Genomic DNA, 16,740 nt, shown 5'->3' with positions numbered 1-16,740 from the left:
GAATTGCATAGCAACTATTTTTATAACATTAGGTCTTGTTAGTTAAAAATCTTGGTGATCTTTTATTGCACACTGTTAATTTGTAAACAAAAACTTTCTTGAAATTTAAGTTACATCAATCACAATTTCACTAAAAAAACATAATATTAAAAACCTTATGCTATTAAAAAATATAGATTGTTTAGGTTATTTAAATAAAGCTGTCTTAATCAGACAACAACTTTTTTGAAATCTGAACCTTGCCTATTAAACATAGTTGTGACCCCCTATTGCATAAATAATAATGCATATTGCAAGGTAATTAAAGTTAAAACAATCAAAATTAATTCAAAAAAAAAATATCATATTTACTGTATGTTTCGGGGTTGGATGGGTCAAATACTAGCTTTGGAACACCTGCATTGGATCTTCTACTTCTTTTCATTTCTGTTTCAAATGGCATTATATTGAGAAATTGCGCATTAGTTTGTTTTGTAATGCTATGTTTAGCAATAAAGTTCAGATTCAATGATATTTTTTTTATTTAAATTGTAAAAAAATATAATTAAAATTAACTATTTTAGTGTTAATGGTGTTTGTGTACCAATCTTTGTTATTGTTGTTTGGTAAAAATTTTAATAAACAGTGTTAACTTAAAAATCAAGCATTGATTAAGGCCATAGGGGGGGTCCAACAATTTTTTTACAAAAATTATTTTGGCTTTTATATGAAAGCTTTAAGTACAAACTACAAGCCAGTTTTTAAGGAATTCAAAAATGTCATTTAACTATTAAGATATTTAATTTTTTGCAAAAAATTTCCAATAGAAATCTAAGGATTGCAAATTTTTTGAAGTCAATTTTCTTGGAAATTTAATTTACTAAAAATCTATCTCCTCTTTCATTTATCAAGCAATCTTCTTCAAATTTTCAGGAAACGTTCCTTATAATAAAAGAAATAAATGTTATTCTAGAATTTTAGTTATTTAAAAAAATAAAAACTTTATGACAAAAATTATAAAAAAAGTGTTTTTTTTTTCAAAAAAATTATATTTTTAGAAAAAAAAAATTTGATTCCAAAGTAAAGTTTTCTTGTTATTGTATAAAGATTAGACTGTGAAAGTTTGAAGAAGATTGCTTGGAAAATGTAGGAGGAGATAGATTTTAAATGAAATAGTCTTTTTTGCTGTTTTAGTTATCCCTTCCCATAGGGAACCTATTATGCGGCCCGACTTTGACTGGTCATATCTCAAAAAATAATTAAAATTCTTTAAAACGATAAAAAGCATCTTGAAGCTTAAAAAAACTATATAAAATCAGATCAACTTGTAAAAAACATGGTTTACCCCCCTATGACCTAATGATAGACTAAGCAATAAAAGTCAAATTGTAACAAATTTAATAAAAACACTTCATGTAATATTAGTTTTGTTCGTATAGTCCTGTAATTAATAGACTTATGACTTGTAATTATGCAAAATACATTGTTTGTTACATCACAGTTCATCTAAATTATTTATTTTATTCTAAATAATGAAATAAATTTATTTCAGTTAGGATACTTTTGTAAAAAGGTAATTTAAGAAAAATAATATTTAATGATATGATAATGTCAAATCTTTATAAAGTCAAAAATGTGGCAATGTCTGGTGTTTTTGTTAGGTGGTACGAAAAGTTTGCAACTATTAAAATTAAAATTTAATTCAATATTTTTTTAAATTAACATGGTAAAATAATAACACTAGGATTACAACAACTTGTTTGTGAACAAAAGGTTGATTTAAAAATAATGATTTTAACAGTTTTACAACTTTATAATAAGTTTTTTGATCTTTTAAAATGGATAATCTGCTCCAATGCTCCACCCTACACAACTTCCGCTGTTTAGATTTTCTTATTTTTAGTAATTTAATAAGAGCTTATTCTCAACCAAACAAATGTTCATCTCTAAATCTTAGCCAAAGTAAATGCATTTTTAGTAACACCATTTACTCATTTATTTAAACCAAGGTTTCCCAAAGTGGGCCATGACAGATATTCTGGGTCTATGAGCAGCAAGGGGGCCAAAGGGGAGCATGAGCAGTAAAGGAGCCACAGGGGGGCCATGAAGTCATAATTTAAAACTACACTAGATATTTTGCAATTGATTATGAGTAGCAAAAAATAAAAAGGTCTTAGAAGTTTTTTATGGTAGTTTTTTGAGTAATCTTGTTGGAGGGGGCCATAGCTTTTTTAATTTCTTTAAATGGGGCCATTTCAAAAAACAGTTGGGAAACCTGGATTTAAACTTTTCTGAAGTTCACTATTTTTTAGTTAAGTCAAGTACTAGGTAACACTTAAATATAGTAAACCAAATTACATAATTCCAATTATTATGGATGTGTCTTTTCAGTAAAAAGAGTTTGGACTAAATTATTAAAAACTTTTATATATTCAATCCAACTTTATTCAAAATACAGCTATTTAAAATCTTAAACTTTCTTTTTAAACTAATTGTTAGGATAAACAAAAAATACATGAAAAAAAGAAATAACTGCTTAAATTAGCTATTATTCTAAAACTTTGTACTCTTAATCTTACTTTATTGATTAACAAAATTTAGTTTTGGAATTTAGAAGACAAAAAATACTTAAAAACAGCAATTAATAACTTAATCAAAAATCAATTTAAAATTTTGGCATTGTGATACAAATGCTTTCAGGAAAAACACTACTGAAAAAGTTACTCAAACAAGAATAATGTTGTAAGTAAGCTACATTTATCTCATCAATACATCAGTACTAAGTTACATAGCCAACACTTTAAGTTTTGAGCTATAATTTTAAAATATTATTCTTCAAATCAATAGTTTGTGACATAAAATGTTTTTTAGTGTAATTTTAGTTTAATACATTAACAACTTAGTTTAAATCTTTTTTTCCATGCTTGATGTTTGCTTCTTTAATTTTGTAAAATTCTACTTTTTATTAAGTTAGTTCCTTATAAAATATAGAATAATTATTAAATTTGAATAAAATAAGTAGATACCCCTAAAAGTAGTCAATTTTATGATATACGCATATTTTTAATTATAAGTTTTTATTTTAATGAAAACTTTATAAAAAACAATCTTTGTACATTGTATCAAAAATATATTTTACAGTTAGTAGTACATTATTTACTTAATAATTTCTTTTTTTGTTGTGTAGTTGTTATGTAGTACAAGTTTATTACTTAACTCAGACCTATCAATAAATGATAACAAACATTTTAAACTACATCAGTAGCCAATTTTCAATAAACATTAAAAAGCAGGTAAAGTTGTAAATAATTTTTCTACTGTACACAGGGTGCCACTCGTTTTTTTTTTTCCAGGTTTTCTAAGTTTCTTCCAGGTTTTTAAAAGTTAACATTTTTGGGTCTATTTTTAGTTTTAAGTTAGTTTCTATAAAAGTAACTGTGTTAAATAGTACAAAATTATTTAAAAGATGCTGAAAAGTTACTTTAAATGCGTTTTCTAATAAAAAAAGTTTTTGATGATGACAAAAAAATCTTATTTATATGATAGATTTTGTGTGTCAAATTTAAATTTTAGTACTGAAAATGTTAAAATTATTAAAAACTCCAGGTTTTTCCAGGTTTTTTATTAATTTCTCAAATTCCAGGTTTTTTCAGGTTATTTTTGCCTAAATTGTCAAATTCCAGGTTTTTCAAGGTTTCCAGGTAAAGTGGCAACCCTGTGTACAACATAAGCAAAACCTTGTAAAATATTCAAACTAGTTTGTTAATTAAATTATTAACAAATACATGTTCAGATACTATTTATAATTCAAATATCTTAAACTAATCACAACCAGTGTATTTTTGTTAGCTTGTAAACTTAACATTACAGTGTATTTATGAAAACAAAAAGTAAAAAACACAAAATATTTTATTAAATTTAAATATCACTAGCTAATATTTCATTTTAAACAAATGTATAAAAAATAATTAATTAGATATTGATTTCACAATTCACAGATACAACTTACGTTTATTGCAATTGTAAAATTTTTAATTTCAATTTTTTACTTTATTTTGTAATTATTAACATTTCTAAGCTATATGAAATAAAAGTTTCTTACTTTTTTTTCCAATTGAAAAAATTTACATTAACAGTAAAATACTAATATGTAATAATCTGTAAAAATAAATATATTAGTGGCTATAACTGTATAAATTTCAAAGTTAAATTAAGTTCATATACTAATAAATCAATTAAAGTTAATCAACTTATAAATAACATAAATATTTGCAAAATTATGTAGAAAAAAAACTGAAACTTTTAGTTTAAATTGTTAAAAAAGGTAATCTTTTAGCAAATAGTTAAAAACACATTCTTAATTACTTGTTACTACTTTAGCTGTCAGAAAAGGTAATTAGCTTTCTATAATCTAATTACTTAATTATTATCCCAAATGACTGTTTATGGTATAGTTGCTTTTTAACTTTTGAAAAATTTTAAAGAAAAAAAATATTGACAACAAGCATAAGTAAATTAAACAAAAATTTAAAGCAAACAAAAATGTGAAAACTTAGCTATAATTACATACAATAGTTTTTAACTGACAAAATAAGTTTGGTAGAAAATTAATTAATCAACTTAGTCAAAGCCAAAATTTTTATATATGCTGGATTCAGCTTAATATAGCGGCAAGTTAAGATGGAAAGTTCTAACTTTTGAAAATTTTCTTTATTATTAAAAAATAGTAATGATATAGTTTATTAATTAATACAAGTTATTAAAATTATGTAATTATTTGTTTCTTAAAAAAAACTCCCCACAATATTAAAAATTAATTCAGAAAAAAATTCTAATTACAACCAAAAATTAAGTTTAAAATATTTAAAATTTAGTGAAAAAACATAAATATTTTATAACTTTTTAGATTCCTAAAATATATTAAACTGTATCAAATTAATAAAAAATCAATTAAACTATTAACTAACACAAAACAACCTAAATTTACTAAGATAAAGACTATAATAAATATAATATTACAGCTAGGTATAAATTTATATTATAATATTATAACGAAGTTTTTTTCCTATGACAAAGTCTAAATTAAATTCATAATAAGTTTGTTGTACATAATAAGTTTAAAGAAACCAGAAGGAGCTACTGTTTAGTGTTGCCAGTTTTTTTATCAATAACACCCTTAATATAGCTGCGATATTCCGAACTGTTCCCATCAAGCCTTGCTCTGTTGAAACCAAACTTTTGTGAGATGGCTTTTTCAGCATTCATGAGAAGGTGAACGCCGCAGTCATGAGAATTTGTCTGGACTTTTGCATCCGCTTCGCAATAAACACAGCCTTTAAACACAGTAGAAGACAAAATTTTGCTCACAAGCTTTGCAGTTGGTTGATTTGATTTTGAGCATGAAGAGTCATAGTGGCTTAGTTTTCTGGCTGATTTGTCACACACCAACAAACTCCAGTGGGTACCACCCACTTCATTTTCGCTGTTGTCGTTTATTGGGAACAGAAACACATCTTTGTTGTCATCTTCAAAATGAGGTTGGAAGATGTCTGCAGCAAAGCTGGGGTTCTGTTTGATGAGTTGAACAACTGAAGGGTCAAAAAAGTGTATGTGTTCAGAGTGTTGCTTGTAAGTTTCTTGCTGGTAATACTCGAACATGAAGCTGATTATTGCGTCATTCAGCCAGTTTCTTCCTTGTAAAGTCTCCAAGTCAGATTTTCTCAGGCAAACGTTGTGATAGCTCAGCACAATGGGGTCCATTTTAAACAAACAAAGGAAAACTACAAAGCTTTTGTAAGTTATGAAAAAGTGTTATTTTTGAAAATATATAAAATAATAAAATCACAACTTTTTTTTGTCACAACTAAGGTATTGTATGTAAACATATTTTCAAAAAGTTAATTAAAGGTGATATGAATAAAAGCTATTTAAATTTTAATTAGTGTACTATTGACTTTAAAGATTCAACTTTTATTACTTGTTTTGAGTTGGTTTTATATACTTTTACTGGATGCCATAGTTGTGAGACTTAATTATATTTATTTCATTGATCAAGTGTATATTAAACAATATTTTGTATTTATTATGTATTTAATCTCTTTTTTGCTTTGTGCTGGGTTGCAAAATTTTTTTGTAAAATTTCTTCCAGGTTTTCTGAACTTCTTACAGGTTTTTAAATGTACACATTTTTGGGATTATTTTTAGTTTAAAGCTAAGGTTTAAGGTTAAAAACTGTGCTAAGTTGTATACAGGGTTGCCAAACACTTTTAGCAAGTTTTCTCCAAGTGTTTTTTAATTTTCTCAAAGTTTTTTATGGTACATTTATATGTTTTATAACTATAAGTTCAGTAATTTTGCAAAAAAATAAGGTTCTTAGCTATAGACAACTTTTTTGACATCATAAATACTTTGATAAATTTATAATCATAAAATGGTACAGTAACTATATTTGAAGTAACTTTACCTTACCATATTTGTGTTCTTTATTTGAATTTATTAGAACAGTACTTATAATGTTTTTCAAAAGTAGTGTAAATGCTTTAAAGGGAATTTGAAAAAAATTAATAAATATTTTTTTTGAGAAAACTCATTATTCTTTTTATGTTGAAAAGGATTTTTGTACTAGTTATTGCAAAGGCAGGTAAAGTTAAAATTGTTTAATTTGTTAGCTTAACATAAAAAATGGTTAAAAAGTATATACTAAACTCAATATGACATTAAGATCAAAAAATATACCAAATAGTAGTGAAGCAAATAGCCTTCTTTCTATTTAAAATGTAGTGAGGAGGAATTTCTGTTTTTGAACATAAAATTTATATAAACAATTACTATAGGTAACTATTTCTAAGTTATTTATGGAAAATATGCATAGTACTTTAAAATATGAAAATTGCGTACTTTATACTTTAAAGTTGACAATCAAAGTTCTCAACTTAAACAAAATAAAAGGAGATTGATTAATAATAAATTTTTAATTTTATTAAGAAAACAATGTTTCACTCGTTTGAAAATGAGATCTTTAGTTGTTTAAAATCTTATTCAAATAGAAATATGAAAATTAATGGAATTAAGATCTCAGGAATACTTAATGACTGTACTCTAATTACTAAAATCTTTCTAAAAAAGTTCACATAAGCTTTTGTTCATATAATTTTTAACTTTGCAAAGAGTAGTGAATAAAGTTATTGTTGTTATTTACCATAAAAAAATGTAAACAATTAATTAGAAATCTAAAATATGTTCTGATGTTTCATTATCTTATGCAAATATAACAAAAACTGATATTATAGTTTGTTGAGTGTTGCATTTTACTATCCAGTGTTTAAATTCCCGTTCTAGTTCAGTTTTAGATTCCAGAATTTCAATTCTAACAAATAGTTTTAACTCTTCTAAACATTGAAAACAAATTAATGTATATATAAGAAAAAGTTCATAGTTACCTTAACTAAAAGTTTTGTTTTCATATTCATAGCAGCTATTAGAACATCATTTTGTAATAAACCTTTGAAACTGCTTTATCAATAACTTGAATGTTAGCTAACATTTTTTTTAATTAATTAAATATTTTAAAAGTGAAATTCAAGTAGCATTTAGTTTAATTCTAGTATTTTATAAATATCAAAATACTATAGACATTCAACATTTAAAAATAGTTCACACTTTGTTGTTCAGCAGTAGATTTTAGCTGTCATCGGTTTAATTGTTACTACATTGATTTTGGTACGTTTTTGTATGGGACACGTTCGAGTCCACCTGCGTTTAAAATCAACCCAGTCGAATTAGAAAACCGTTTACCCATCGAGGGTAAGGGTTATAGGTAACAGTCATATGGAAAAATAAACATTAACTAAATAAATAAAAAATAAAAAAGTATATAAGATAAATTGATTTAAAAAGTATTAAAAAAAATCGGGTGAATTTTGAACGCGAGTGGATTTTGATAGTAAATCTTTTATATGTTTAAAAGTTTTAAGGTTATTCATCGAATTTCCTTAAACAAAAGTTTTTTATAGGTTACAAAAATACTTTTTATTTTGATAAATATAGTTTTTTTGCGTTCAAACTAATTCAAACTAACAACAATTTTTTAATTAGTTTTAGGAAATGTAGAATAAAAATGTATTTTTTAATTTTCGAGTAAAAATAAGAAAAAAAATGATAATATTACGGCTATTAAATTTATTGTTCACATATTAAGCATAATGGTCACTGAGACCGTCACTCAATTTACTGGGTCAGCAAAAATAAAATATGATTTTGTTGTTATATTTAATTTTAACTACTAAATCTTTATTTTTTGCTGAATGTTTAAAATGTTTGAGTGGATTAGAAATAAGGGTTTAAATGAGTAGATAAAAAATAAAATATCAAAAACATAAGTCTATTTTAGTTTTTTTTTCCTATATAAACAACAATCAATGTTTTTCAATAAAAGTTTTAATTTATTTTCACTGCAACTCATTAGAAACTTACTGTAGACATTTAAAGTAAAACAACAGTTTTTTAACTAAAAATGATAAACTTTAGAAAACTACTTAAGTGATTAACTAGATAGCTGTAATAAACCAATCAACAGAAATCTTTTTTATTTTTCTAGATTAATGTATAGTAAACATTTTAAGTTACTAAACAAAATGATTAAATCAAACAAGGACACTGTTAAGTAAATAAACTAACTATAAATAAACTAACCAAAGAAACTTAAGGAAAACTAGAGTCAAACTTTTTCAGCTTACATAGTTCAGGTTTATTTAAAAATATTAATATTAATTCTAGTAAGATAAACAATAAGTCTTATGAAAAATTAACAAAAGCTTAATAATAAAAAATTGCTGATTCAGCAAATATGCAAATCGGACTAAACTTTAGCTTTAATTTCCTAATATCACTATTATTACAAACTATTTTGACGATTTTTTACGGTAAAAGCTAACTTTGTTATTAAAATGTACAAACAATCTTGTTTGTGCTCTTTCCTAACTACAGTTGCCGAATTAATATGAAAACTCGCAGAAAATTTATGACAAGATTTAATCTAATGAGTGTGACAATTAAATCTATAGCGAATTAGCTTTAGTTCAGTATTCAGAATTTTGTCATTTTAAAAACTCTTGAAAGCTAACTATTACTTTAACCAATATAAGATTTTAAGCTAGTCTTAAAACTACAGTAAACTTTGAAAAAATATTACTTTGCATCTGTGCTACAGTCTATTATAGTTAGAGAGCTTAGTTTGTTTTGAAACATTAAATCTTAGTAGTAAACTTTAAAAAAAATTATTTAATTGGTGAATTATTATTAGAAACTTATAGTTAAGGGGCGTCGCTTAGGGTAAAAAAATCTAAATAAAAGCAATTCTTTAACTTATTCTAATATTAAAAATATTAAAATCAAAAAAGTTTGACTTAGTTTTCGTTTAAAACTGATTTAATTCAACTGTAGTATTTTTGTTTTACTAAATAAGCTTTTCAAAGTATCTAATAAGTTGGTTTTTCAAACATAAGCTAATATTTTGCACCCCCGAACCAAATACCACGCGTCACCACCGAGTATCTTAATTTTTATTGTTTTTAATACGTTTAATTATTGTCACAATTTGTTAAAACATATTTATTTTTAATAGTTATAAATATATTTTTATCAATAATATGCAAACTGAAAACTGCATTGAGTCTTGAACCAGTAGTTTTAATCAAAACTACAATTTTTGCGATCGGTGTTATGCAGTGTAAATTAAAGTGATTATTTTTTATAAGACATTTTTTTTGATAGTGTTGGATTTCAAAAAAAAAAAAAATAGACTAACGCAAATTTTTTGTTTAAAATGAATAAAGTGGGTTGCTTTGTATCTAACAAGCTTTAAAGATTAGAAAAATTAAAAAAACATAAACATAAGCAACTAGAATTGTTTCATTTTGCGTAAAGATACATTTCTGATAATTGTTTTCCTATTAAAAATTTTTATACGCTACCTTTTTTTCTAAACATTAAAAACGTAAATTTTACGCAAAATTAAGATTCAAGTATTTTTACTCTAATTGCGACACAATCCGTGTTTACCTCCACACTTTATTAAAATACAATCACGTAAGTAAAATAGTTCATAACTGAATGAAATTCCCTCATAAACAGACGTAATTTTTAGTGAAATACTTCAATTTGTGTTTTTTGTAATAATTTTTTCAAAAATTTAGTGACTATGAAATATCTTTCCATCAAAACTAACAACTAGCTCAAAAATATTCATCTTATTTAAATAGGGTATCTAAAAAAGAAAATTATTTTAAATTATAGTAAAAACTGAGCTCATTTGATTACTAAATGAAAAAGTGTTTTTTAACTTGAAAAAGAAAAACGAAAGTAGTTTAAACAAAGTCAGTTCGTTAAATGGTTCAAAACTTTATAGTTAAAAAAATGTTGCTAAAGGTTGTTGAGAATTATCAACAAAAAGTTTCAAAATTTTTTTAAATTATAGAAGTTTTTACAAAAAATATTTACAGTTTGTTGTTTTTACGTATGTGAAGCAAAACGTTTCTGCAAAATAAAAATAAAAGGCAATAAGATAGTTGTAAAAACTATAACTTTAAATACATAAAATTACTTATTCAATAAAGCATATTTTTTTATTAAAAAAGTTAAAGATTGGTACATAAAAGAAATATAACTTTTTTTATATTATTTCTTATTATTAAAAAAAAGTTAAAGATTGGTGCATTGCTTGTAAGTCTTGTCACTCTTCTGCATTCCAGTGACTGATCTTATCCAATCAGCGTAGTTGTTCACCATGACGTAAACACCGGGTTTATGCTTGAGTGCGCACCCGTCACCAAAGGATACAACTCCGTAGGTTATCCACTGACAAGAACTACATCTCTGGCACATCAGTGGTCCTCCGCTATCACCCTAGGTAATTGAAAAAAGTATAATAAACGGATTGAGAATTGAAAGTGTTTAAACTAAAAACAACTTTTTTTGTTTTTAAATTTTTGTTTTATGAAACATTTTCTTTTACTAGAATTTTCTTAAAAACCTAATAAAAAATTCTAAAACATTTCTTACTAATAATATACATTTCTTAGCACAAGGTATATAGTTTTTAAAATTTCATGTATTTTAAATAAAGTTTATAACTATAAACTAGCCTATCACTATTGAAAAAAACTTATTTAACAAAAATATCATATCCGTTTGTAAAATATAATAATTTATCAATTTCTATTCACCAGGTTTTCCCGTGAAAGTTTACACAACTTAAAGCTTAATCAAGTAGCTTAGATTTTATTTTATTGAGTTATATCAAATGAAACCAACTTGACAAGCTGGCATTATATAAAAAAGTCTTATCATAGCATTTGAAATAAAAACTTTGTACTTTTTATCAACAAATTTTATATCACGTCTATTTGTTTAGTTTAGAGCTCATTTTACGCTTAAATATTTTTTTAGTAATACTCTTATAAAATGAACTTCTTAAGATAAAGTATTATTTAAATATCTCCTTATAGCATTAAAGAACCTTATTATTTTTTCAACAAATTTGTTATCACGTGATACCAACCTGACACGTGTCAATTCCTCCCTTAACTTTTCCCGCGCATTTCATCATATTTTTGTAGAATCTTCTGCCGTAAGCTTTCTCGCATAATTTATCCGGTAGGAGGCGTATTTCTACTTCGTCCATTATATTCTCGTTTTTTCTTGTGACCTTTTTATCTGTTTGATAAAAAATAACGATCTATCAACTAAAAACTAATTATGTTTTCCTTTATAATTATATACTTCTAATCTCTTAAAACGAAATTAAATTAACAATGATTTATTTTCAGAATGGATCGTTTAGAGCTAGTATTCCTTTTTTTGAATGAGAAATTGGACAGCTTAGAATAATTTGAACGTAAAATAAAATTGGTTAAAAAAAACCATAGAAAAAAGCTGTAAAACTCTACTTCAATAGGAATTGAAAATGTTTTGAAAAAACGAATGATCTTTGAATCTGTTGTTTTTGTTTTTAAAGAGTTGAGACGGCTTTTTTCTTTAGGTTTTTCCAACCAAGTTTATTGTGTGTTTATATTTTCAAAAAATTTAGCTTCTTTTATATGTTACAACAGATTATTATAAATGTTTGTGAACTACTTTTTTTCCTTCGTAATAAAAGTATACACAAACCTTTTGTTTAAACTATTTAAAAGCTAAAACAATTAAAATAAACAAACAAACCTCCCCATCCAGCAGCAACACAATTTGCGTCATCAGGAAGAATTTCTCCTTCAGGAAGACAAATCGGTTGAACGTAGTCCGTAAATCGAGGTGCTTTCGTCAACTGTTGAGTAAATAAAACTTTTAACTTTATGTGATCCATTTTAATACTAAAGAATAATTTTAAAGAAAATAGGAATGATGAAAAAAATGAAAAATTTGTTACAAATTTTGAACAGTTCATAGCTCGCATATATGTTGTAAGATTTTATCGAACGAAGTTTCATTTGACGTGCTTTGTAAAAATGAGGTCTTAAGTTAGGTCATAATGGTTTTTTTAACTTTATCTAACCAAATAAGTCATATCAGACTTTATTTTTTTGCGGATTAGTTTTGATTGTAAAACCTTTAGAAGAGGTTACAAATGCTTTTACTAATAAGATAGTTAAAATTGTTGTACTACGAACGTATTACTGTTATGCTCCAATTCATTTTTAAGGTTAGTAGTTTTAGATTGATATGAATAGAAAAACTTTTTTTTACAACTAACCCTCAACAGCGCGATATCGTTCTTTGGAAATTTGTAATCTTTGTACACAAGTTGCTTGACTCCGCTCGTTTGAAGATTTCTGTTTGTGCTCGGAGTATCATCGAGATCTATTGTTCCGAATACCAACTCAACAGATGAAAGGTCTTGTGTTCGGCTAAAAAAATTCAAGTTGCTGTTTTGTACAACGATATGAGTTGTTTTTGTTTAATAAATAGCTCTAAAGAATAACTTTTTTGTATTTGTTAGTTTGTACACGCTTAGCTGTACTATAACCATCAAAAAAATATATTTAAAAAACCTTAAAAGTTCAATGTTTAACAAAAGAGCTATTTAAAGACTATTAATTAGCTTAAGAAAATAATTTTCAGTTGTTTTTTACAATAAACAAGTACAATAAAAGACATCATGTGTAGCATATCAGTGTACCTAAATTTAGTAATTGAAGCTAATCATACATACGTTGTTAGTTCAGCTAATAATTTGGTACAAAAATAGTTTTTCATGTATTTAAAAAACATTGAAACAAAACAAATACCCTCCATCATATACGAAACAGTGGGCAGCAGTTAAAACCCAATTGGAGTTGATAAGAACTCCTCCGCAGTGTTGCTTACCATCTACTTTTATTCCTACCTTTTAATTTATAATTGTTTATTTATCTAGTTTATTAAAGCATAATTAAAATAAACAAACACGATTGTTTACCATCTACTTTTATTCCTACCTTTTAATTAAGTTTTATTATTAATGTAGTTTTTTAAAGCATAATTAAAATAAACAAACACGATTGTTTGCCATCTACCTTTATTCCTACCTTTTAATTAAGTTTGATTATTTATCTAGTTTATTAAAACATAATTAAAATTAACAAACACGATTGTTTACCTTCTACTTTTATTCCTACCTTTTAATTATACATGATTAAAAATCTAGTTTATTAAAGCATAATTAAAATAAACAAACACGATTGTTTACCGTCTACTTTTGTTCCTACCCTTTATTTTATACTCATGTTTTGTTGAAAATTAAAAACTAGCTTATCATGTGTGTTAATTTTATAAACAAATGTTTACCATCTACTTTAATTCCTACCTATTAATTAAATTTAAATTATGTTTTATTGAAAATTAAAAACTAGTTTATTATGTATATTTTGTATAATAACAACTGTTTATCATCTACTTTCATTCCCACTTTTCATTTTTATTTATTTAACAAATTTTATAATCGGTAAAATTATTAATAGCATGATGATCAAAATAATATATGTTATGACAAAAACCGACTTTATAAATTTTTTAGCATAAAATATAGACTTGCTTGAAAGTACTAGTTTCAAAAAATACTTTTCTGATTCTGTTTTAAACAGTCTTTTATAACAAGCAAGTAAACAACTTTTAATAAAAAAAGTAGTTTTCTGTAAAAAACAAATGATTTTCCCCTTAAATTCAGTCATATGTAACTAACACAAAAAAACCTTAATCACTCAAATAGTCACAGAACATAAGTTTTCTCCTAAGTAGCAACTCACCATCCAAGGGAAGCGTTTAGCCTTGCTACTTTTTCCGCCAACAATCCTACCAATCAGGTTTCCCACTCCTGTTTGTAGTGAGGAGGCGCCGCAAACTTGCTGTGACGTCATAATAGGTGTTACGTCACAACAGGAATGGCTGCGGAGTCCGTATCTTTTGTGGAAGGGCGCCGTGCAAGTTTCTGTGAGAATTTAAAACTTGTTAAGAATTTATGAAGTGCTGGTAATTGACGACAGGTTTTACAAGTTCTGTAAAAATTTTAAGAAGTTGAAAAAACATTTCAACTTTTACTGGTTATGTTTTATGCAATGAACTTTAGAGTGTAAAACATTAGTGAAACTTGTACGTATTGTAAGTATTTTGTTTCTAAAATTTAAATATATAAAAGCGTATAGTTTTAATACCATATTGTTTTCCCTGGGGCATGTTTGAAATTTAAGAAATAATTTTATTAAATTTTTCTGGCTTCTATTTTAAATGCTACTTATAAACTTAATACAAGCATATTCAAAAAACCGCCTTATATTTTCAATATTAGTATGAAGATTATAAAACAACTATTAAAAAACTGGCTTGAATTAAAAAAAAAAACCTTTAAAAGTTAGCTCAAATACACTTTATCACAAGTTACTTTGATGAATTAAATTCGTATCCAATGTAATATTTTTTGCAACAATTTGTCTGAAATAAATTATAGAAATGGTATATAACACAAAGTTTTGAAAAATTAATACGCATTTTGCCCTAATCTAAAGAATTTAAAATTTATGTTAATTAGCTTTAATACTAAAAAAGTATTTTTTTAGTCATTAATAAAATTTTGCAGCTTAAGCTTAATAAGAATGTTGTTCTACAGCTAAAGTAATCAATCAAAAATTTGCCGCTTAATTTATGCACCTACGTAAATTTATATTTGTTTACCAAATATTGCGGTTTCTGATGGAACTTGTATATAATTTTAGACTGTATCATTAATTTAAGAAAAGTTCTTCATAATTTTGTTGTAGAAAATAAGTAAAAGTTGTAGATGTCACTAGTGTTTAAGTGTTTTTCTACAAATTTAATCACAACAAGACCTTTCTTAGTTAATTAATTTAAACAACTGATACATTTAAACCTCTATGACAATATTCCAGTTTGTTAGCATGATTAACATAACTTAAGTAGCCATGAAAGTTAACAAAATAATTGTTAACGATTTTTGTTTAATAACGTGCATTTTTTAAACCTTGAGGACAATCTTTAAGTTTGCAGTCTCTGAAATCCGAAGCTGATTTTGTCGGAGTTCTGACTTGAGTTCCCCATCCGCATGTTCTAGAACATTCACCCCAACCATTTGAGCTTGCTGTTTTAAATTTTATGTAAACAACTGATAACTGGTGTGGTTACAATGATTAAAAACAAAAAAAAAAACATTATAAAGTTGCACAAATTTTATTCAACAAAATATTAGCAAAAAAGCTGTAATACTATATTTGATTGTGTTCGCGACTTTATTTAAAAATTTTATTATTTATTTTGTAAAAACGAAGGTATCAGTTTTTACTTGTATATAATAAAACATAGTGTAAACGAAAAAACAACTTTTTTGCGAAAAATGTTTTATGAATTAAAAAAAACTAAACAGTCATCATAATCTCCATCTTCACTATTCCCATCATAATAATCATCTTGATCTTCTTCAGAGTCATCTCCACCGTAATAAGAGTCATCGTATGCGGATCCCTCGTAATAATCTCCGTAGTAATCAGGGTGCTGATCTCCGTAAGAGTCGGAGAAGAAGAAGAGAGTGTTGTAAAAGCGCTTGCCGTCTGTGAAAAACTACAAATCTAGTTTCTTAAATCAGTGTTGTTCTTGATTCAGGTTTAAACTAAATGTAACAACGTCTTAATGAGGTGGTTTTGCGTATATTATTTCAATTTAGTAAAAAAAGAATTTTTATTTACGTAAGGCACAATAATTAAAAAAAGCAAACATTTATTTACTAAATATATAAGAAGTCTGACTAAAAAGTAATAAAAAAATGTTTTTTGAACAATCATACATATATCGGCAGAAAAAAACATGTTTTCTTAGGTTTAAGCTTAATATATTCATGTAAACTTAGAAAGTTGAAAATGTTAATTGTTCGGTGAGTATTCCTTTTAAACTTAAAAAACATAGAAACTTAAAACTAATATAAAAAGAAAACAAAAACTTACTAGGTTTTACGGAGCTTACAAAAGTTATAGAAATGAAAATTAAAAAAGCTTTGCTTAAAAACAACATCGTAAGTTTCTCTGCAAACCATAATAAAAATTTTTAGTTTTAGAAAGTTTTAGGTACATAAATAAGCTTTTAAGTTTATATTAGAAGGGTTTAAAATTGAAAACAACTGACTTTAAAGAACAAAAACTTATAGTTACTAAAAGTGTTATAGAACTGCTAAGTCACAAATACAAGATCATTTAACTCTGATAGTTTTTAATGTATCAAACTAATATT

General features: G+C 25.5%; 3 protein-coding genes across 4 annotated transcripts in view; all 3 read right to left on the bottom strand.

Moving 5' to 3' along the window:
- Positions 1–4,139, bottom strand: part of LOC145843793 (uncharacterized) — a 50,871-nt gene extending 46,732 nt beyond the window's left edge. For both annotated transcript variants that reach the window (XM_082951021.1, XM_082951022.1), the window contains exons 1-2: positions 4,082–4,139; positions 352–426 (exon numbers count right to left, since the gene is read on the bottom strand). In XM_082951021.1, the coding sequence (XP_082807147.1) occupies positions 352–424 (73 nt within the window). In that variant the 5' untranslated portion in view covers positions 425–426; positions 4,082–4,139. The remainder of the gene's footprint in view (positions 1–351; positions 427–4,081) is intronic.
- A 766-nt stretch (positions 4,140–4,905) lies between these two features.
- On the bottom strand, positions 4,906–5,755 carry LOC145844210 (sentrin-specific protease 8-like). The gene has a single exon (XM_082951582.1). The coding sequence runs from the start codon at positions 5,737–5,739 to the stop codon at positions 5,116–5,118; it is 624 nt and encodes a 207-aa protein (XP_082807708.1). The 5' UTR covers positions 5,740–5,755; the 3' UTR covers positions 4,906–5,115.
- Positions 5,756–10,413: 4,658 nt separating this feature from the next.
- LOC145844358 (serine protease 30-like) lies at positions 10,414–16,530 on the bottom strand. The gene is made up of 9 exons (XM_082951753.1): positions 16,458–16,530; positions 15,882–16,067; positions 15,485–15,601; positions 14,256–14,437; positions 13,260–13,357; positions 12,725–12,878; positions 12,196–12,298; positions 11,537–11,691; positions 10,414–10,881 (listed from the first exon to the last, which is right to left on the bottom strand). Exons 1-9 carry the CDS (start codon positions 16,522–16,524, stop codon positions 10,678–10,680), a joined length of 1,266 nt encoding a protein of 421 aa, XP_082807879.1. The 5' UTR covers positions 16,525–16,530; the 3' UTR covers positions 10,414–10,677.
- Positions 16,531–16,740: the final 210 nt, after the last annotated feature.

Source organism: Thalia democratica, chromosome 9 (assembly GCF_965202585.1).
Source record: "Thalia democratica chromosome 9, ktThaDemo2.hap1.1, whole genome shotgun sequence".
Lineage (NCBI taxonomy): Eukaryota > Metazoa > Chordata > Thaliacea > Salpida > Salpidae > Thalia > Thalia democratica.
Note: the sequence above shows the minus strand (reverse complement) of the source record. Positions and strands in the feature narration are given on the sequence as shown.